General features: G+C 30.9%; 1 protein-coding gene and 1 long non-coding RNA gene across 8 annotated transcripts in view; one reads left to right on the top strand and one right to left on the bottom strand.

The window, feature by feature from the left end:
* The window catches only part of LOC121126762 (calpain-11), a 99561-nt gene extending 76089 nt beyond the window's left edge, over positions 1-23472 (bottom strand). Inside the window, exon 1 of one of the 7 annotated variants that reach the window (XM_071892277.1) lies at positions 23215-23472. In XM_071892277.1, coding sequence (XP_071748378.1) covers positions 23215-23222 — 8 coding nt within the window. In that variant the 5' untranslated portion in view covers positions 23223-23472. The remainder of the gene's footprint in view (positions 1-23214) is intronic. The other 6 variants (XM_040722099.2, XM_071892278.1, XM_040722090.2 and 3 more) reach the window with 6 other exon arrangements.
* On the top strand, positions 23426-25106 carry LOC139906839 (uncharacterized). Its single transcript, XR_011782863.1, has 3 exons — positions 23426-24082; positions 24135-24263; positions 24324-25106. It is a non-coding gene; the product is annotated as an uncharacterized lncRNA (long non-coding RNA).

Below are 25106 nucleotides of genomic sequence, written 5' to 3'. Positions count from 1 at the left end.
GTACACAAATGATAAATAAGACATATTGCAGATGGTGGACACATAACTAGACCTGTTAAAAATATAAACTAAAACGCGTGCGATACTTTTTCTAGTTACACCTAAAAAAAGTTTTTTTTTCTTTTTTCAAATCTATTGTCATTATTAAAAGTATATAAAATATATTCACAGAAGTGGGAGCAACTTTTTCTAGTTGGTAGTCTCAACACCATTTTTTTATTTTCCAAATCTGTTGCCATTATTATTTAATTCTAAAAGATATAACATCTAAATATAAAGTAATAACTAGTACATGTCTCATAAAAGACGGAGAGTAACAATGAGCATTTGCTTAGAAGTTATAAGAGTAATTTCTTACTGAGGTAATAGTTAAATATTGTTAAATGCCCACCCAAAAGTTATACATATACTATGTTGATTTTATTTTACTGAGCTTGTTTATAATAACTAAATATTAATTTGTATTTAATATTGTATTAGGCATAGTATTTTATGAATAAATAGTTGGGGGTTAGGAATTTCGGGACGAGGATTCTCTGAAGTTTCAGCCATAAAATCAGTCGTTTTTTGAATGACTTAAGTTAAACCCCTTGGCATACAACCCAACTTAGTCCCAAATGGCGGTACTGAGAATACTCATCTCGTATCTTGTTCATACCCGAATAATAGAATTGATGATCGACACTGTAGTAATTCAAACTTGAATGTCATTGCTATATATAGAGTTGGATTTGTGTTTTTTTCTTTCATATTACGACTGATCTATACTATGCAATGACAGCTACTCTGCTTTCCTCTCAAACATGTTTCAAATTGTCAGGGTGGGCCCTATACTATGCGTAGAGTTGATATGTTTGTAACGAAAAAATATGTTTAAAAATTAGGTAAAGAAAAAAAGTTGTTGCCACGGCTCACCTTTTTAAAGAAACAAACATTTAACTTATTTTCCTTTCATCTGTTTTAATTAATTTTCATAAGTTAACTCCTGTATAATTTTATCAAGCTCACTCTTATTATTATGAATTCAAAAAAAGAATGACATAGTATTTGGATTTTTATGATAGTTTATACCTATCAAGGAGCTATGTTATTGAATGAATATAATAATTAATATTAATTATTAAAACAATTTTAAGAGTTGCCAGCAAGAAAAATACAGAAAGACTAGCAAGCATAGGCTTTTTTCAAATTTTTCCCTTCTCTTTTGGCAGTCTATGTTGGGATTATGTAAAAAAGCAAGGCGTGTGCATGAGCTTCTTCTGACTTTTTGTTCATAATTTAATATGTAGTCGTGGTGTTAACTTCTCCAACTGAATGATGTACTTCCACCGATGTTCCTTGTAAATTGTTCTAAAAATGTATAATAAAATTAATATATATAAATTTCAACATAATTACAATATGTTCTCTGCATTAATGTAGTTTTATAAGTAGAAGGTTGCCGGTCCCAAGTAGCTGATATTAACAATGGGCTTAGTTCAATAGTACATTATGTCTCACTCCCACTGTGCTATTTTTTTACTTCCTAAATGTCAGCCATAATTATGCATTCCATATCATGATCATTTAATTATAAACAAAAAATAATATTGGTGAAATTTTAGAGTTGTGCACAAGGGCACGCTTGGAAATTTTTCAAAGTTTATACCCCTTCGGAAAACCTTCGAACTTCAGCAAACCATAATTCTATTTCGAATTCATTCATTTCAAATTTTTTACATTAAAATAACTTCAACAGTAGGAGTTTCAACTCAAATTTTATAAATAACAAAACAACATATGTGCTAAAAAATACTATAAAAACATAATTGCAAAATATAAAAATGCTACAGGATTGAGTTCACCTAAAAATTTTACATACTTATGCCATTTAAGTTTGTAAAAAATTATAGTGGGATCTTTATGGAATCACCTTCATTCAGGCTTATAAATGCAAAAAGTAATAATCGACATAATAGTAAATTGCGTTTTTTATGTTAAAAAATATGTAATTCCATGTTATTCTTCCATTCTATCACCTTTAATTTTTCAATATTGATAATCTTGACATATAAGGGTTTGTATCATAAATCATATTTATAAAAACAAAATATTTAATTATTTCATAGGACTTAATTGTAAGTTTTGCTTAATTTCTTCGAAAGACATATAATTATGCAATGCACAGTTTTGATTTTATTAGTTTTTTATTTATCTAGAGTACGGGACTGATTTTTATTACGACTGATTCCACTCTCAACCAGGATGCAACGCTGTATTCCCTAACTCTAAGAGTTGTATCAATTTCAGGTATACATACATGAAACTGCTGTGGCTGCAATGGTTTTTGCAATCCTCTTCTTCAAGAAAATCCGCTCGGTTTTTTAGTCTTCATGCACACAAATCAAACTTCATTGATATTAAATGGTAAGAAACAAACCCGAACAATTGAATCGGTTTCGTGATTTGATTCTTGTAGGGGCGGAAGAGCCTCTTTTTAAAGAATACTATATGAAAGAAAAAATAGGTATGTGTTTTATGTATTAATAATTGAAGACGTGGTAGTGCTTTATGGTGCATAATTTAATCTTAGAAGTGAAATTAGAGGTTATTTTTATGGTTAAAAAGTGAATATTTGGAATCCTGAAGTTATATGTGTTGCAATTAGTGTATCATGTTTTTGATGCCTTTTAAAAGAGATTTTCATCCTCTCATAGCGAATATTTTATGACGTGTTGTCTAGAAAAGATCGTTGCTATATTCTATTGTTATAACATTTTGAATATTTTACTTCAAATTTCTTCATTCAGTGTATTATGAATATACACACACATGGGAAAACTGGGGACAGTTTTTTTCTTCTTTTATCAATACTTTTACTGCTAATACTTATATAAGATGTGAAAACGTTGCGTATTGGTTATACATACTTCAAATAATCGAGACCATTTCGCCCAATGTTTTATATTTTTTTGTATATCTATCTTAAGTAAAATTTTTGGTACCTTGGTTAAATACTTATAAAAGGGAATGAATACCCACACAAGCAAAGAAGGTTCCAGAAATCTCACTAATCAGGATGGTGAGTTTATTAATCTAAAACTTCAAAGAGAGAAAAATGACAAGCAAAAAATCTATCTAGAAGATTGTGAAAGGTTCATTGGATGAGTTTAAAAATGAAGTAACTGAAACCTACATCGTTAAGAATGAAGATAAATAGAAAAAGGTTGATATGACATCCGTATTTTCGAAGGTGGTTGGAGGAAATAAAAATGCAAAAAAAAGCATTCATTCATTTTAAAGTGATGGAAAGGATAATCAAAAAATTTAGAAAATAATTAGTTAAAAATCTTGCTATTCGTTTTTGAAGTGAGTAATGATAAAAGGGAACCATTCTAGCACATGAGTCTGGATAACGTTGCCTGAACATCTAGGAATACTTTAAATCTTAATTTAATGGAGGTTAGCTGTGTAACACTTAAGATGTCACATAGAAACGATATATTTTTGATGAAGTATCAGCCGCTGAACACATTAGGACATAGAATAAACTTTCCCCTGTTCGTTTATCTAAAGGATAAGAAAAGTAACTCTTTCAATGCACGAGTTTAATGTCCGAAATTCTCGGACCGTTTGAGTAGAGACAGAACATATGACAAATTTATGAAATGTGATTAAGATAAATGTTCCGTGAACTATCAATTTTCTCAATCGACACTAAACGAAGAAGAAATAAGAAAATTAGGCCACACTCTCATGAACAAATTTACTTCCTCTCAATCCAGATGTTATATGACTTCAGGATTTTAGGACCTCTCTGTCTTGCTAAGAAGCATGTGCATGGTCCCAAATATAAAATAATTGCATATTTTCCACGGGAAATGGTTCATGTACTAAATACCCCGTACTACTGTTGGTGTTTAAGAAACCAAATGCATCGACATCAACATCTAAAAAAGAATTCAAGTCTATCAGAGATTGACATATATTAATATCTTTCAAGGGGGCGATTCATTTAATGTATTTAATGCATACGGGCCGAAAGTAAAATGTTTGTCTTTCTTCCAGGCTATGAAAACGTACAAAAGTATCAATCTTCCTATTGCTTATTGGAGATCTCAATGTAAATTTGGAAAAGATAGTTAATGAAAGCCCTAACGTTAAATTTCTTCGAAAAATAATTCTAGAGCTAAATTTAATTGTCGTTTTTAAAGTGAGGAGGGAGAGGACTTGATATCCTCAATATCAGGACAGAAGACATTGATGATCGATTTGATTTTCCCTGTACGTTTTCTTTAGCATGGAGTATCAACTCGAACCTTCCTCAGATCACAAGTTAATTGTGATAGATTTGTGACACTCAATTACCACAAATAAATTAAAAATCCCTATATAGGTTTTAAAAGACAAGATATATCATAAACTACTATGCCAGCGTCAGAATTACAAATTAAATTCGTATGTCTCTCCGAATATTGTATCGATTAGTCTCACATTAACAATGAGATTAACTACAGGCAAAGCCCTATAAGAAGAGTTACGTCACAATATTTCAGCGCCCCCTTTTGACAGATATCAAATGGCCTACAAAGAACTTTATACAAAAAATGAATACCAAGAAAATAATTAAATTTTGAGCTTAATTATTATGAAAAAATTAAATAATTTCTTTAACTTACTTAATTTCCCATACATATTCTTCGTTAAGAAGCTATTATATTTTCTTTGATAATCGCAGTGTGTATTCGTACATGTATGTGGATTTTTAAACTAGAATACTTAGACACAGTAAAAATAAAATTTTATGACATTTGGTGACATTTATAGACGACTTAATTAATGTCATTCAGTCATTGAGCTTACAATTTTTTTTCATTTTTGTGAATTGATTTAAATAACACTTGAATAAAACCTCTATTTTTGCAAATTGATCCGAACAGTTGTTGACGCAATAGATGAATTGACAACATATAGTTCCTCAACGAATTTTAACTGAAATGAATTCTCGATGTTTTATTAGACCAAAAGCGGATTATAGAATGTGAAGACTTGCAACTTAAATGTTTTCTATAGTTTGAATTAAATACCGAAGAGAGGCGCATTTTTAAAGACTTAAACTTGATTCTCCATCCCAAATTTTGACATCTTTCTTCATCAACTTCTTCTTTAATTCCTTTATTTCTGCCTCATATACTCCAAGTTGGATTTGTATGTTGGTATTTATTTCCTTTAGATGTTTTAACTCAGGAAAAATATCTGTAAATCATACAATAATTATTTTCTAAGGATAAAGTAACTAATGCAAAAAAAAAACCCCATATATATATATATATATCATTATATAAAGTTTAATTTTCTATAGTTGATGAAATTAGATTCATGCCCACTAAGTCTATTTCTCTATTTTCAGAAATAGGAGGTTCCAAATAAGGAGTAATGTATGTATGATCCTGAAATTGTGGAGATATTTTTTTACATATTTTCAAGATTTGTGTCACATTTTTAATAGATTTTAATGTTTGAAGTGGAGTCCCAGTATAAGTTAAAGCCTATTCATCTGCATAACGTTAGCCTTTTAATAGAGAAGTTGGACATTTAAAACCAATTATTTTATCATCTTGGTGTATATCTTGTATTAAAAAGCTGATGCATAAAATAAAAAGTATTGTAGAAGAAGGGGCTCCTTGGTGCATCCCTCTTTTGTTATAAAAGAAACATTTTGGTGCTCCATATTGGAACCAAGTTCGAGTTCGGATTGAGATAATACCAACCATTCGAAGAATATAGTTTCTGAAACCTTTCCAGTAAAGACTCTGAATTATGTATTTGTCAGATAAAGTATCAAAAGCTTTAGTGTCATTAATAATTATTATCGTAATAGAGTTTGCGTGGTAAAAGCTACATTTTCCATTATTTTGACTTTAAATAAACCATATTTGACAGTACGTACTATTTTGTTTAAAACTATACTAAGTCTATTATCAAGAACATAGAAGAAGATGCTATATAATGCATTTTGTATTTTTAAAGAACGCAGGTCATCTAAGTATCCAAAATCTTTATTAGGTTTTGAATTAAAACAATATTTCCATCAGATGAAAAATTACGAAAGTAACCAGTTGACATAGCCTCTTCATAAAAACAAAGTAGAATATAGGAGCTAACTGATATGAATATTTTTTATAAAATCCATTAGTAAATCCAGAGGGTCAGGTGCTTCATTTAACATAATGTTATTTGCAATAGCTATTTTCAGTTATTTAACATCGATATGGCGTTTTTTGATATCGTTGTGTTCGGCAGAGAAAATTATGGGAGCCATGAATTTCACTAATATGGTCATAATAAAAGCCTGCATTATTAATTTCACATCTTGCCCGTTTAATTGTATTTTCACAATCATAACAACCATATTGTTTTAAAAAGAAATTTTAAATGCCATGACCATTTTTTTTTTTTTGATTTTCAGAAATTTGGCTATCCCTTTTATATTTTTATATATTTTTTGAGTTGTTTTTTATTATGTTGATCTACACCTTGTAATCTCGAGTCCTCAATGTTGTCAAGTTTGATTTTTACTTTGCACAATATGTCTTTCTCTCTTAACATAAGGCCAAGTTTTATGGTTTCCTCTTGAAAGACACTTCTTCATCATTAATGTTCTCTAAAGTATTTAAACGACTAATTATTTCTCGTGAATTTTCGGCTCTAGCTTTTTGGCAAAATTTTTGAACATGTCCTTAAACTAAAAAAAGTATCTTATATTGTTTATAATTGTCTTGGTATAATAAATTTAATTCATAATTTTGTTATCAACGAAGAGATTATCAAGTAATAAAGTTAAGCAATCCATGTTTGTTTAATTTTAATCTCCTTTGAAAAAGCGTCAATTTGGACAAATATCACTTTATGGTCAGATTGTTGTAACTCTCTCGCCCTTTATGACTTCAAAGATTCCACTTAGAAATATTTGGATAGAAGATATATCCGAGAACAGACAAGTCTATCATATGAAAAGAAAGTATGGTTCGAGTGTTTACTTACATCAGTAGTGTCATCAAATTCATATACTGACATAATCTACCGAAGGACATCTTTTTCGCGAGGATAATAATTCGATTGGTATTAGGTGTAAGTTATATATTAAAATAGCCGCTCATCCAGGTTAGTCTATCTTTTAATATTGATACTAGCTTTTCATTAAGGAACTAAGGGTTATCGAAATTGGGGTCATTAATACCTATGATGTCTGCTATAAGATTTTGAATCATGCAATAGGATTTTATAAGATTTCCCCCTGGTCCTCTTTATAATATTTTACTATTTAAATAGCTTTCAATTATTAACGCAACATCACGTTTAGAATTTGAAAGAGACTTGTTAAATTATGTAAAAATAGTTCAGCAGTCTAGGAAACAATAATAGCCTTCCATAGAGCACCAAGTGTTGGACAATATGACTATGTCTAGAAAGAAAATAAATTTCAAGAGTCTGGACATGGCAAATTTCGTTTCCAAACTTATTCAAACGAGGTAAACTCGTAATGAAATTTTTCTACACGTGTTTTACCCAAATTATTACTTTGGGACTTGTTTCTTGTATTACTTGGGAATAACTTTTTTCTTTTCCTTGATACTTCTTTGAAATAATTCTCCTTCCTGCTCCTCTTGAGTAATTTTTTTTTAATCATTAACCTGAACTACTTTATTATTTATTGTGGACATCTGAAACGTAGGGTAGCTGGGTCTCAGTCTCGGCTTGTTCATCAAAAGTACTACGACAGTCTATTCCAATGTCCTCTTGCGTTTCTAAAGATATATAAATACTTTAATTAGGCAAATTAGCATTGTTATTTGTTGGTGTATCACTATACTACAAGGGTGTGGATTAATTTTTCTAGATTATAACTAGAGACGCCTCTTTTGATAGAAGAAAAGGAGCCTTTTGGATGAGAATGGACCTTTAATTAAAAATGTGAAGCCTATAGGCAGAGTTTTTAATCCTGGAATACCCAAAATTCTTCAAATTTTCAGAGTAAAAGAAATCTTAAGTTTTTTTTTTACTTGCGCTTATTTTGACGGGAGTGTAAAATAATTTTACTGCATAAGTAAATTTAATTCTTTTAATTGAAAATTTAACAGATCATATTATTAATATACGTTTTTACAACTAATATTTATTTTTATTTTTCGAAAGCTTAACTATTAAAATTTATACTTAAATTACAAAATAAATATTTTTTTGATTAAACCGAATTGTATAGTGAAATACATACATATATTTATAGTGCTGTGTCAGTCCTTATTAATTTGGTCAAAAACAAGAAATACATATGAGTGACGTCATAGAGGACCAAACCATAGAGAAATAAATATATAGAGGCGACAAGATATTTTTGATGGAAGTTTGGCATTGTATGGCAGCCATCTTTTTGAATATACAGCTCATCAGAAGAGTGTTCAGGTGGTATAAAAATGGAATGGTTAGGGATGGTATTGGATTGAAGAACATATTCAGACTATTCAACGTTAACCCAACAAATTTTTTTTGATCAGCTGAGTTTTAAATTGATTATATATTTGGCCAAAACAATATCCCAAAAGGAATAAGAAAATAACTCCCTATGTGGACGATTAACTTGTTAATACTGTGACTGTCATACAAAAGAAATGTAGTGTACTGCGCGGAAATATTGATATAATCCATACATCTAATTCATAAATCATAGTGATTCGGATAGATCTTTTGTACGAAGAATTCGAATATAAGCATTCTTTCTGTTCCTAGGAATTCATATTGCATTTGGATATTCAATACGTCTTCTGATCCTCTCTTCAACTTTATGTTGAAAGTATCTCGCCTCTGTGTGTCCCACTCGGTGGATCTCATCTCCTTTAATACAAGAATCCTGAATTAACATTGGATAGTGCAAATTCACTTCACATCAAGGACTTCTGACCTCGCTAATCATAGCCTCTATGCTCAAGAATACATAAATTCCTCCAGATCTTATACGGAATCATTGTATACTTTTACATACATATATGAACTATCGGGTTCCATAAAACGAAAGAATAATAGACCGAAAGCTCCAGTAGGGAACATGAATAGCTCTAATCCTCCATCCACTGCTCCTTAATGGAATTTTTTGATTCAATTTCTCCTGAAGTCAACTTTGCTTCGTCATCGATAAGTGTCCTTGATGCATATATTTATAATGCAGAAATGTATGATCTATATGAATAATCATATAACCGGGATATTTTAAGCATTACCCCTGATAAGTGATTTCTTTATTACTTGTGAGTCCCTTTTGTGATTGGAAAACAAGTGAAAGATTATTCTAGACTTTAAAGATAATGTCTCTCTCTCTTTTTTTGATAGTTTTGTCGGCAAAGTATTTTCTATTCTGATATTCCTTATAAATAGTTATTGTGAACTATTAGGTGATTATGTGTTAAAAATAGAAATGACTTCTTAACTTTTGTAGATTTTATTGGATTATTTGAATGTCTTTGCAATTTCCAAACGTATAGACTCAGAAATCCTCTTCTAATTAGCTTAATTGATTTTTAGCATATTGGAATATTACTCTGTTGAAAATCTGTCTTTACAAAAATAAATAAATACTATATGTGTGCCATACGAGCTAATAATAAGTTGTTTGATTGAACACAATAGTTGAAATGTATCAAAATATAATTCCATTGTTTGAGTATTAATTGAACAAATAAAAATAATTAGTACATTAATGATATTCTTCTAAATTTAAATTACCCATATATGAGTTCTCCATTATTATTTTTTTTTATCTTATTTATTCATTTGGTTTTATTTTGGACATGCAAATGCTATTTCGTGATTGAAATTCTTGTTAGACGAGTAAAAATTACAAAATCCTTCCTGCTATTAGTTAAAGAACTATTATACGTGATCGTTCTTCAAAAAAGGATAAAGTGTAGTGCATTTAAATTGGCACTGTTTCATATTGTTGAGATAATCCTGAAAAAGGTCTTATTGCCGTTTATTATTTCTATGTGAAAAAACATTTTCAGTAAAATACAGGGTGTCCACGATAAATTGGAACTATCTTAAAATTCAACCTGCTTGATAAAAATGGAATTTGGAGTGTATTTGTTAATATGAAAAAGTTAGACATGATATTAAACGATAAATTTATTCAACATGTCCTCCCTCAGCAGCCACCATCTTCTCCACCCTGTCCCTAAAGTATTTGCATGTCCTGATGACTTCTGCGGAATTGATAGCATTCCACTTCCTCGTAATGGAGCCCTTCAGGGGCGTGATGCTTTTGTGGCTGACCTTGCACACCTCCCTCTCCAACTACCCCTACCAGTCGTAATCACAATTGAGGTCGGGTGAGTTGGAGGGCCAGGTGTTGCAGTCCCAAAAAGTGATGTCGTGGGAGTTGAAGAGGTTAGTGGTCCTCATGGCGATGTGTGCGGCGCAGAGTCTTGTTGGAATATGAACTCTCTCCCAGCGGCCGTATCCTTCATCCAGGGGATGACAAACTCCTCCATGACTTCACAGTACCTTATCGCGTTATCCCTTTCCTTGAGATTGAAGAAGAAAGGAGGCATCACCTCACCAGTGCTGCAAATGACACCCAGGTTCATTACGAAGGCCGGGAACTTTGTGGTGAAGACCGCAGGGACCTCTTCTCTCTCCTTGGCAAGCCACCTGTCATTCTGGACGTTGTAGCTTCTGTCGACAGTCCAGTTCTTCTCGACAGAGAAGAAGATGATTCTTCCTCCATCTTCTTACTGTTGGTGAGCCTGGTGGCCTTCATGGATGCCGTGAGGATGTGTTGTTTGGCTATTCGGTATGACCTGTACCCGAGGTCCTCATTCACGGCCTTGGAGACCAGCTGCTTGCTCACTCCACAGTTATTGGCCAACCTGGACAAGGAAGTCCCTGGCGAAGCCTGGATGGACTTCCGGAGGCCTTCAAGGAAGCGTGGAGTGCCGATTCTGTCACTTCTCATGTTGTGGGCCTTACGTCAGACCTTTTCCTCAACCTCCCAGGCATTGAAGACCCGGTACACCATGGTCTTAGGGTAGTTAAGAAGCTTGTAGATAGCAGAAGGGTTATGTCCCGCGCGAGCCAATTCGAGGATGGTGTCTCTCCTTGCTTGTTCCATGATGACTATTGTTTGTTGTCAAAACAATTGCGGTGAAAGTTATAGTGTATTATTCACGCAACCTTTTATATTAGTATGATTTAACCCCAAATATCGACATTATGGATCTGGATGAAGTTTAAAGTAGTTCCAATTGATCGTGGACACCCTGTATCTATATTTCTGACCCTCCTGGACAAAACATGCAGTCGTTGCACAGATTACGAATATTTCAGAACGTGTAATATATATGTAGTTTTTATGATCTTTTATTTAGATAAAATTAATAATCATATTAATTATGATTATAATTAATTAAAATATATGATTAATAAATATTTAATTATATATTGTTGGGGTGATAGCTTCAGTTCCATTTTAGTTAATTTATAAAATATGTCTATTGATCTCACCTTCCTAACTCAAGCTTGTGTTATTCACAAACATAAATATTAAAGTATCAGTTAAAATACATTACAGTGGAGATGTTAATTTTTTAATAATGTTCTTTTTGACTGAATACACACAAATTCTTAGATGACTTAATCACTTTTAACTGAATACTCTTTCATTTAAATACAATATTCTGTACTGTAGTCGAGTTCACCTTTTCCGTTATATTTACGATCCAAGACAACTCTAAGTCTCCATCCCTCCACGATCTTGCTATGTTTTCCAAGTTGAGTCTGATTCATCATGCTCAGAGTCTAAGTCTATAATACAATTACTCAAGTACCACAGCTCTGGTACTATCAAACTTCATATTAAATTATCAATATATGGACATGAAGTCTATTACTTTGCACACAAAAATATATCACATCATTTTTGCCATCACAGTCGCATAGAGATCCTTAGATGCCCATAACATATACTTTTTCAGTGACCAAGCTCCCACACCTCTGAGTCCAAGTCATGAATCTGATAAGTCATCATGCTCCGAGACAATTAAAAAAAAAAAAATTGAGAGACGCATGGAGTGATGAAGACGGTATCTCTCATTTAATTCACAACAAATACTTCCTTTAACTAAGGTGATTATAACTCATAGCATCAATGGAATGACTACGTAATGGTCTTACATCATTAAAAAAATTATTGATCCTCTATTCTTCCATTTATAGACATAAGATATTCAATCATGGGACGAAAGTATTATCCACTGCTGTTACACGTAGAGACAACAATTCATAATTCACTTCAGGTAATGGATCCATCATATCAGTGATAAAACTATGATAAAAATACAAAGATCCAAATATTTTTAAAAGTAAACAGAAAAAACTAAAATAGTAAATAAAAATAATAAATAAATAGTATATTAATCAACAGCTGAAATTTATTTCAAGATATTTCCCGAATTTGTCACCTCTATATATTTCTTTCTCTAAGGACCGAACATTTTAAGTTTTTGAACTGATGCGCAGGACTGAACTGGGCTGGACTGACACTGAATTGGAAGGGACTGGAGTCTTAAATAAGAACAAACACAACACTACATATGTACAATATACAATTGAAGAATTTTGATTGAAAAAGTGTTTATTAATATAAACCATTTATGACGCCATGCTAAGTTTCATAGGAAATAGATTTGCTATCACATATTTGTATAAATTGGCCTAACAGTATCATCTCTCTTCAGGACAAATATAGTTTCTTTTAAGCTTAATAATCATAATAGTTTATTATTTGGCAATCTTATAATTAAGGGTGATAATTTTGGTAAGAATAGAAAAGCGTGCGAGGAGAAAAGAATAAATTCGCATGGCATCATTAATATACATCTTCTTCTATCAAGAACGTTATCATTCCTCCCTATATTTTTCAATAGTAATATAATTTTAGATGCTGATAGTCGATCGAGAACTGAATGAAATGCCTAAAATAACGTCGCCTTCTGTCTGGATTTACGAACATGGATGCACAGGAATTTGGGAAATATTTACCGGATGAGAAACAGATTGCTTGTCGAATTTGTCGATATAAATGTGCCTTTATTCCCCTGTCTAGAATTCCATGCCACTCATTATCCTCATTTCATATCAAGAGGATGGATATTCATCTAAAAAATCAAGTTAGGGATGAATACATCAAGTCAGACTTTAACTCTAATCTCACAAAAATGCTTATTACATGTAATATACCCTTAGCCATTGCTAATCATCCTACGTTCAAAAAATTTATGGAGAAATACACGGGTTAACACGTCCATTCCCGAGAAACCATCATTAACTTAATGGAGGATGTTGATAATGATGTCATTTATAGAAATTCCCCTATTGTAAATTCTGAAGTTGAGATAATTTTCAGCATGTCTTGAGTCATCTCCACCAAATTACGATCAAGTCATCAATAAAAAGTATAAAATATTTACTAATTTCGAAATGGAACTCTGAATTTTGTACTATCTAACAGTAAGTATTCATTTTTTTTTAAATTTAATCATAAAATATGGTTCTATTTTAGCTAAACATATCAAGAATTATGATACACAACTCATTAAATGACAAAAAAAAAAGTGCTTATATGGTCAAAACAACGGGGGTAGTAGCCTTGGATGGTTGGCAACTAGTTTGTGTGACATTAGTTTCTTCACTTAAAAATTTGGGTATGATCATTAGGTTTTCCAATATTGCATAGTCAATAAATATTAGTTTTTTGTCACTTAAGGATTAGCTATGGTTCATAAGCTCCAAGAAATGGTGTTCAGAAAACTCATAAAAGGGCAAAAACAACGACTTAAATGGTCACAACAACGGGAGTAGTTTCATTGGGTGTAACATTATAATTAGCAATTGTGTGTATCCTTCATCATAATAGTATGTTGTTATACAGGCATAAATAACGGGGGGGAAATCTTTTTTTGATGCTCTTAATAAAGAGTAATATCTCCGGAAATTACTACATAATTAGCTTCGCTCTAAATCTTTACGATGAAATGTTAGAAAACTACATTAAGTCAAGAATGGTTGCCTGAATTGTCTTATCAGTTATAAAGGAGTCTTATTTTTATATCTAAGATAAGTAATTAAGGTTTAAAATTTGACTGCATGGATTAACTTTTCTTTTTTTAGATAAACATGAAATAAATTAAAGTGGGATTCTAAAAGCTGTTCGTACTAAGATGGGAAGAAGATATGGATTTAAATCTTAACATTATTTTATGATTTCGACATTTACTTTATTATTAATAATTATTAAGATCTCATCGGTAGAGATATATCTATCCTGTGCACAATTGTATATGCAACTTGCATAAGAGGAAAAAAGGGTGATGATATTTTTGATTAAACTCCACGTCTGGTTTGTGTTTTGCAACCTAAAGTTATGACATATTGAACTGAATTCCGATGTTAGAACAAGAAAATATTATTTGGATCAATCTATTATTTCAATATTTTATATTTATAATTTATAGTTATTATTAGTTATATGATTCTAATTGTTTAATTTTGTATATTTAACTTAAATGTATAATGGTTTATTTTTTAGTATGTAGATTATATTTAATTTAAGCCTTCTTTTTAAACTTGGAACTTCAAATATATTTTGAAATACTCTACTTTGTCGTTTCATTAGTTATTATTCTGAGAATATGGTTCATAATGAATTACAATTTCATGGAGTGTGACGTTTTCAAATCTACCGTAACCGATAAAAACCGTCTGAGTCAATTATACGTAGTATATCTTTATTAAACATTTTGCTAATAAATAATTTCGTTGTACCCTCAAAAATCATCATAAAGTAGGCAACTTATAAATACTAATGTGATTATCAGTGAGAATCCTATCAGTATTTTAAACAATGATACCATATGTATTTCTCCCCCCCCACGTGTTTTTCTCTACAATATTATCATGTATATCTATAATACACAAGAAATGAGTGTGTTCTAGATTAATTTCCGTGTTCTCTCGAATATCAATCGGTATGTATCAATATATATTTCAGAGTCTATTTTTTGTTGTGTCTGCGTGCAAGACATTGAAATAATATATTGCCCTTTGAAACACAAACATTTTCTACTTCAATTCCAGAAACCATAGAATTAGATATATATATGTTTATATAATTTATTTTATTAAATGTCATAGTCTAGCATGTTGTTCAATTAATACATGCTTGTAATTACATTATTATTTATTCATTTTCATTTATTCTAATTCCAGCACTATGGAAGAGACTTGTTATTATATTTATATTGATATATTATATTTAATTATGAGTTGTTTTTTGTGTAATTTCATATACTTTAATTATCAATCACAGTAATTAGTAAAATAAAAAATTTTTTTATTAATATTGTTCAACTTGCCTATATATAACATAATTTATGCTGACAAACTGTAATAAAAAGTAAAATAAATGCTTAATAATGAATGGAGGAATATACATTCCATCCGATTCAATAATGGTTTTAAAATCATTATCAATCAGCCCAAATTTTCTATTGGAACCATGTCTTGGATCGGAGAACTGGGCATATGAAGTCATACTTTTGGTTGATACGAGAACACAAGACACCGTCAAATCAGTCTTTCTCTACCTGTCCTTTTTATTTGTTCTTAGGTCATGTGACCCAGGCGTTGAATCATCTTTTAAATTGTTAAACTTATGACAGTTTAAAAAAAAAAAAAAATTTTTTATACCATTTATCTTTTATAAATAATTAAGAGGTAATTATAAAGTTCAAATGGTTTCAGTTATATTACTCATAATACCCATGTAATTTGAATAGATCAAAATGAAATAATAGTATCAATGTACAGTGGTAGTTAGAATGCCCCCTGTTTTAATTAAATCATCCATTTTAAGACAAAGAAATTGAAACTTGTACACATTATGAATACATGGACTATGAATAAGTTTTGTTGAAAGACCATTAAAATAATTTTGAAAAATAGGAAAAAAATACTTTTATCTAAAAAAAAAGATAAGTCATTAAATGTAATGTACATATAATTATGTAAAAACTTTTTTTTTTTTTCAGAATATATGATCATATATTTCAATATGTAATTATTAACATAAAATTAAAATACATTCACTTTCAGATTAAGATATAAGCCTCTGGAGGTGAAATAAAATATAAGATATGTTGATTAAAAATAGGTACTACAACAATTTGAAGTTATTAGAATAAAAATAAAATATATAAAAAATAACACATTTAAATAATTGAATATTAATTTGAGCTTTTCATTGGACAGTTGCTAATGTCTAAGATAATTCTTCAATCATTAAGACCGAAAGAAGTTGACTTCTATGATCCCCCAGAGTCAAAACCAACGGCAGATCGAGGCAATCGAAGGAAATACTTATAATTTGATCATCCATCTCAAGAAATTTTCGAATTCCACGAGGGACGACGGGGTGCGAATGTATCCGAGGAAAACTACCAGACCTCATAAGGGAGTAGAGTAGATGTTAATAATTCAATATACCTAATCTATAATTCTTATTTATTTAATATTTGATTTGAGTTTGTACAAAGCGAGGTATTATTATTATTTATTACGGGACAAGATGTCATAAAATTGTAAATAATATGATAATAATCATATTATTACAAAATTTCCTTTGTAATCTCACTCTCAATCTTATGCTCAAAAATGGTCAATCCATTTCTAATCAAATATTTAAAGAACTGTCGGAATCATTATCTTCACTTTTCTGATGCACTTCATCTTCCTATATTTTTGAAATTGTATGCATAATGTGGAAATCACTATTTTTTTACTAATATTATTATATTTAAAGAAAATAAAATAAACTTAAATCAACTATGTTGAAATTAGCCACAACCAATGTTTATAAAATGAATAACTGCATTTTTTCCTACAAACTTAGTCAAAACAATTACAGGATAAATAATAAATAAATAAATTAAAAGGAATTTCAGGATAAAAAAAAAGTAGATTTACAAAGACCATTTGGATATTATCTATGTATTAAATATTAATACTTAAAAATGTCAAATGGATAAGTATGAGTCCTGAGTGTCTAATTCAAGAATACTAAAAAAATTTGCAACAAAATATTGAAGCATTGAAAAAGAGATCACATGGCTCCAATAAACATAGCATATAGATTTCTATAAATTGTATAAAAATAAATACTTTATACGTGTTGACTGTTGTCGTTATTTTTATTTTGTTGCTAGAAGGTAATAATTCCTCAATAAAAATTATCTTGACTTTCGTGAGAAGAAATGTTGGTCACTTTCCTCAACTACGTATCAATGAGTAGGGTTGTGGGAATCATGTTTTGCGCAAGCGCGGCCGTAAGTACAACTTCAACTATCTGGTTCCTCTATTTTCTTTCGGACATAAACAAACTTTTATTCATAAATCATATTTGATGGCTGACGGGTAATTTCGAACATACTTATAAGATATTTCAAAATGATTTTTTTTAACATTACAACTTATCTGAAAATTTACAACATATAGAAGCTTTCCTTCACCAAAATTTAATAGCGTTACTATTTAATCAAAATAATATTTTCAAAAAAAATGTCTTAATGGTAGTTATAATTTATTGTATGATACAAATAGTATTAAATATTAATTGTCATAATATAAAACTTTGGTTACGAAGATCATTATACAAGGTGGATATAACAAATTGTTAATGGCATGTGTGTAAATTAAATACAAACTATAATAATTGTTGCATGAGGCTGTAGATGTTCATGGCTTACTTACGTAAAACCACTTAGATAAAGAAAAATCTGTAACTACAATCTAAGTCTAAATGAGAAATAGTCTTAAATTTGGTTAAAATACTTATACTTCGTGAGGAAGAAGTTGAGTATCATATTATGTAATGACGTAATGGTAATGTGTGAGCCCTTAGAATGGAAATCATCTTAAGGGACGTCTTGTATATAATTAATATATAATTTTCGTATAAATAACTATATATAAATGCATATTATATTCTGTAAAATTATGTAAGACAAAATATATTGTACGAAAAATATATTATCCACCCAAAAATCGTTCATTGAAACTCTTCGTGTTCAATCCTCCTAAAGTCAACTCCTACTTTAAGTAAACCTTTTCCTTGTTAAGAGTCCTTTAGTGTCCTTAATGCTTATAACGCATGAATCACTACTATATATAGTTTCTTTCACAAATACCCATTCCATGAATAAGTTTGAATTCGTGCTGTACTACAAATATGGACAATGATACATCTTGAATACTTCAAGCACTCCCAATTTCCTTATTTCTTGTAAGACCAAATATAATTAGAGAACATCAAAGCCACCATTATATCGCGCATTCGGTAGGGATTAAAAAGTATATCTAATCATCGTTAGACCTAAATACAATCATATAACTTCTATTTGAAAAAACATTCAAGGATGACGGTTAACAAATTGACCACAGTCCGGAATTATAGAGAACCATAATTAAGGTTATTTGATGATGCAAATAAAATATGTGAAGTATATATTAATGGAGAATAGTAGGAACGGCAAAGAATCATCAAAATAGTCTAAATGATTTACTATCAAAGGGTTTAACTCTATTATTTCGATCATCAACTCTATTCAAAAATTTGAACTGAATAAATTACTCATCGATGCATTGAATGTCCATGGAAATTACTTCAAAAATATAATAGCTACATAGGACAGTGGTGCAATTGTATCTGTCGCTGCATCAAGAGTTCAAGGTAAATTTCGATTCCAACCCAATTAAAAGAGTATCGTTTAGAATATACAGGGTGTCCACGATAAATTGGAACTACTTTAAACTTCATCCAGATCCATAATGTGGATATTCGTGGTTAAATCATACTAATATAAAAGGTTGCATGAACAATACACTATCACTTCCACCACAATTGTTTTGACAACAAACAATAGTCATCACGGAACAAGCAAGGAGAGACGCCATCCTCGACTTCGCTCGCGCGGGACACAAGCCCTCTGCTATCTACAAGCTTCTTAACTACCCCAAGACCATGGTGTACCGGATCTTAATGTCTGGGAGGTTGAGGGGAAGGTCTGCTGCAAAGGCCACAACATGAGAAGTGATCGAATCCGAACTCCCCGCTTCCTTGAAGGCCTCCGAAAGTCCATCAAAGCTTCGCCAGGTACTTCCTTGTCCAGGTTGGCCAAGAACCGTGAAGTGAGCAAGCAGCTGGTCTGCAAAGCTATGAATGAGGACCTCGGGTACAGGTCATACCGAATGGCCAAACAACACATCCTCACGGCATCCATGAAGGACACCAGGCTCACCAACAATAAGCGTCTCCTCAATGACCTGAAGAGCCATGGAGGAAGAATCATCTTCTTCTCCGACGAGAAGAACTGGACTGTCGACAGAAGCTACAACGTCCAGAATGACAGGTGGCTTGCCAAGAAGAGAGAAGAGGTCCCTGCAAGTCTTCACCACAAAGTTCCCGGCCTCCGTGATGACCCTGGGTGTCATCAGCAGCACCGGTGAGGTGACGCCTTCTTTCTTCTTCAATCGCAAGGAAAGGTTTAATACAATAAGGTACTGCGAAGTCATGGAGGAGTTCGTCATTCCCTGGATGAAGGATACAGCCGCTGGGAGGGAGCTCATATTCCAACAAGACTCAGCGCCTCACACATCGCCATGAGGATCACTAACCTCTTCAACTCCCACCATATCACATTTTGGGATCGCAACACCTGACCCTCCAACTCACCCGACCTCAATCCGTGTGATTACTACTGGTAGGGGAAGTTGGAGAGGGAAGTGTGCAAAGTCAGCAACAAGAGCATCGCGGTCCTGAAGGGTTCCATTACGAGGGAGTGGAATGCTGTCGATTCTGCGGAAGTCATCAGGGCATGCAAATCCTTTAGGGGCAGGATGGAAAAGATGGTGGCTGCTGAGGGAGGACATGTTGAATAAATTTATTGTTCAATATCATGTAGAACTTTTTCATATTAACAAATACACTCCAAATTCCATTTTTATCAAGCAGCTTGAATTTTAAGATAGTTCCAATTCAACGTGGACACCCTGTATCTTTAGTTTAAATGATTTATTTATTTACACATGAAGGAAGAGGGATTGTTGTATATTATTAATATATAACTTCCCTATAAATAACTTTATAAATGTATATTATATTCTGTAAATTTATGCAAGACAAAATATATTGTAAGTTAGAGAACATCAAACGAATCATTACAGGAAGTGTACTCAGTCATAACTTCTTTGTGACCACAAAAGATGAATAGATAACTTTGACACGAAATCTTAAGAATAGAAATTAGGCAATAAAGTAACTAATTATTTAAAAAATATTGTTAATATTGATTGGTAAGTGTAATTACATTATAACAAAACATTCATTCCATTTGGTGATCAACAATTCCCTCAATTTCTTAGTATTTAGTTTGGACCTCCTTTTTGTATTCATGATATTCATCATACTAAAGACTCTCTCAGCATCATAATTGACAATACTTTTGTACACAAGGTTTTCACTTGTTGAGAGTTTTCTTTAGTTTTGTGTAACCAGGATTCGTTTAAAGAACTTCTTTTAACTTGGTCGTGAATGGTTCTTCCTTGAAATCTTGAGTCAGATTTTCTACTATAGTTAGGCTGGTAAGAAGAGGCAATCTTTACTCAAGCGCAGTTATTGCCAAAGGTATTTGACAAAAAAAATTCTGCATAAATACGACTTCTTCTCTTAAGGAATCATTATTAACTACTTCTTGTGCTCTTCTGGTTGCTTTCAAATCTCCATCAAGGCTGTTTAAATATTCTGTGAAGACGTCGAAGTGATGATAGTAGTACTCCACTGCTTTTAAACAAGTTCTCTATATTGTTATAATTGGTCATGGAGCGAGGGGAACTTTGTACGAAGCAGTAAATACTCTCTTTCTTCTTCCAGAATTGTAAAACCTCTTCTTCACATGGGAAATAAGTTCGTTCGTTAATGGAAACTTTTATTGAACCATATCTGCTACTCTATGTTATCCATGAGAAATACATATAATGTGAATCAATAAAGGATTTTTTTCGAAGATCTCCTCCTGCTTTGAGACAATACGAGGCGGCATCAGTGATGAAAATTTAAATTCTAATCGGGACAAAATCTTCTCCCAATCACTTATAAACTGAGCTTATGACGATGTTCTTTACATTGTTTGCTCTTGCATAAAATACATAATGCATAAGATACATAAAAAACTCCAAGAGTTCATATTTTTATGTATCTTTTTTTTCTTGTAAGAGGAAATGATTTGAAGGTCAATGCTAAAAATATCAATCAAGTCAATAAGGTAAGGTCTCCCACAGAAATGTCCGTCCAAAGGGCCAATCAAAATTGCCGTCACTGACCTCCCTTGTTGTTCTCTTGTCTCATCTAGTGCAACAAAAATATCCTTTTCTTCCACCTCTTCATTTATTCTTTTCAAACCTCCTTGACATACTTCCCCAAACAATTTGTTAACGACTCATCGACCTGGAGAAGTTTTTTCATTATGTTTTAAATAAGCTCGGAGAAATGGGGATGATCCCAAACATTTAAAGGGATGCTACACGACACAAATAACTTTGGTACGTCCAAATGAAATGATGAACCGTTTAATTCTCCTTCGTCTCCTTGAATCTTGAAAACTTTTAAGTTGTTGATGTGATGGGAGGTTTGGAGTGGCAGATTACTGCCCATAAAGAACGATATGGGCACGACAAATAGCATAAAGGGCACGATGATGCACGTGAGAGAGCAGTAAGGGGAAGTAGCTTTGTTGATGATTAGTACAATACTGAGGAAAAGTGTTTTAGAAGATGCAAGGGTACCAATGTGTTTTATTCCTTTTTCTATATAATATCTTTCAACCAATCAAATTCGTTCTTTTTCAACGATTCCAACAACCCCTCTCAATGAGTAATGCATGCATGGACTATATTCGTATTATCTTTATAATCTTGATTCAAAAGATCTTCGTTATTTTGGTCACTAATGAAACAGATTCCGAAGATATAACTTTTTTGACATTAGCATCTAAATGAGCCAGTTTATACTCATCTATAGAATATTTTCCAAAAAACTTGGAAAACTGAGGCAAGGAAACAAATAGATGGATTTGGTTTAATCGATTTAAATACAAATCGGTACTCAATGACTACTAGCTAGAAGGACTTGAGACGTTTCTTATTTCTTTAAAAGAGTAGATTCTTGCAATTTACAATTGTCCACTCATCTTTAGAAGAACCATTTTACATGAAGGAATACTTTTAGTTTAGTTATCACTTAATTATATCACTTTCATAACGTCTTAAATAATAATGAGTAATTAAATTATATGGATTTTGTCAACAGGAGACTCAATTTCGTCATAATTCATTCTCTAGCTAAAAGCTATTAGTCCATAGCAGGATAATGATAATTATTATTTAGGAAGTTGTATTATTTCTCCGCAACATGGCGTAACTCACTGTCGCCTTGTTTACAAATTAACATAAGTAAACAACACGCATGCCCTATTATATCTAATTTAATCTCAATACTCATATTGAATGAAAAAGAAAATAGAAGAAATATTAGTTCTACATTACCTACATTAACTTAATATCAAGAAAATTAACAAAAATATATATAAATATGTCTAAAAATGGATGTTATCCTTTGGGTGTTAACTATATTTTTGGATGATTTAATTCATATTTTAGCTTATATTAAAGAAAAAAAAATATGAATTTTCTGCTAACAATTTTACTTTTTTTTTTTAAATAGTAAAAATATCAAAAATAATGGATGCTTAACATAATTGCTACTTTTGTATCTATTTTTTAGATAGTTGTATATTAGAATAAAATAAACATAATTTGTCCTTAAAAATTTCCAAATTACTATCGGTTTTTAGTAAAATTAGAAAAACAAAATTAATAATTCATATTAAATTGTAAAAAGTTATAATTAGGTATGATTTCTTTTTTTGAATCTTACTATAATATGGAATTATATACATCAAATCAAAGTAAATGAGTTGTAACTTGTGCAATTTTTATATTAAATACATTATAATAAAATTTATGATATGAGTGTAATATAATAGACATAATGGAAAGCTATAACCCTTTATTTCTTACCTAAGCATTTATCAATAAAAAAATAGATCAACTCATTGTGTTCATGAGGATATACATAAACACTTTCAGACTTTTACCATTCTATTGAATAACTAAAGAAGTATATTTTTCCAGGTGGTTGTGACTGAGGAAATACATGCCCATATCACATAGTTTCGTGACTCTCTTCTTTTTTTCTTCTTTTTTTTTCTTATGTTAGTTATGAATTTTTTTGATTTTATATGATCTATTTATGTAGTTTCAAATATCTTCATGCTTATTTGATAAAAAACTGTACTATGATAAAATCTATTGATTTTATATAAAAAAATATTATAACTAACACTTAAAGGGTAATTTAATTTTCATATTAAAGTTGTTGTTTTTTCTGATAAGTTTATATCTCAAATAAATGATTTTTTAACTATTGGTTTTATCAACTTGTTAGTTATGAATGTTATATAGTGTTTATGTTCTCATTAGGAGATATGAAAGTCTAGATGTAGGTCAGATCAATGGCTTATTTTTACTTGGAAGTGATTACACATTAGAAATTATGCTAGCACATATGCTAATATAATTTTTTTGAGCTCTGATATCACAAAGATGCTTATTGCATGTAATATATCCTTATCCATTTCTAATCATCCAACGTTCAAAAAATTATTGGAGAAATACACGGGTATACCGTCCCAAGGAACCATCATTAAATTAATAGAGGATTTTGGTAATCATGTCATTTATAGATACCCCCATTGTTAATTGTGAAGTTGAGATAATTTTCAGCATATCTAGAATCATCCCATGAAATTTCGATCAAAGTTATCAGTAAAAAGTATAAATATTTGCTATTTTCGAAATGGAACTCTGAATTTTGTACTGTCTAACAGTAAGTATTCAATATTTTTTTAATATAACCCTAAAATATGATTCTATTCTAGTCAGAATTATCATGCGCAACTCATTCAATTGCAAAAAAAGTGCTTAAAGGGTCACAACAACGGGAGTAGTAGCATTGGATGGTTCACAACTAGTTTGTCTGAGAATAGTTTCTTCACTTAAAGACTTGGGTATGTTAATTAGGTTTTCCAATATTACAGTCAATAAATATTACTTTTTTATCACTTAAGGAATAGCTATGGTTGATAAGCTCCAAGAAATGGTGTTCAGAAAACTCATACAACGCAAGTAGTTACATTGGGTGTAACATTATAATTAGCAATTGTGTGTATCCTTCATGATAATAGTATGTTATATACAAGCATAAACAACAGGGAAACATCTTTTTTGATGCTCTTAATAAAGAGTAATATTACCGAACATTACTACATAGTTAACTTTTGCTCTAAATCTTTGATTTAATTATAACATTTTTTTATTGTCTAATTATATGATTTTGACATTTACTTTATTATTAATAATTATTTAGATTTCATCGGTAGAGATATATCTACCCTGTACACAATTGTACATAGCAACTTCCAGATGAGGAAAAAGGGGTGATGATTTTTTTGATTAAACTGCACGTCTGGCTTGTGTTTTGCAACCTTAAGTTATGACATATTTAATTGAATTCCGATGTCAAAACAAGAAAATATTATGTGGAACAATCTATTATTTCAATATTCCGTATTTATAATTTATTGTTATTATTAGTTATATGATTCTAATTGTTTAGTTTTATATATTTAACATAAATGTATGATGGTTTATTTTTTAGTATGTAGATAAAATTTAATTTAAGCCTTCTTTTTAAACTTGGAATTTCAAATATATTTCGGTACGCTGACCAGTGCCCAATGATTTCTCAGCGTGTGAATTTGATTATTGTCTATTGCTATATATATGCTATATATCTCAAATTAAATTGAATAAAGATAATTGGCTGTGACGTCATAATTATTAACTTTCAA

The sequence above is a fragment of the Lepeophtheirus salmonis genome, chromosome 12 (genome assembly GCF_016086655.4).
Source record: "Lepeophtheirus salmonis chromosome 12, UVic_Lsal_1.4, whole genome shotgun sequence".
Classification (NCBI taxonomy): domain Eukaryota; kingdom Metazoa; phylum Arthropoda; class Copepoda; order Siphonostomatoida; family Caligidae; genus Lepeophtheirus; species Lepeophtheirus salmonis.
Note: the sequence above shows the minus strand (reverse complement) of the source record. Positions and strands in the feature narration are given on the sequence as shown.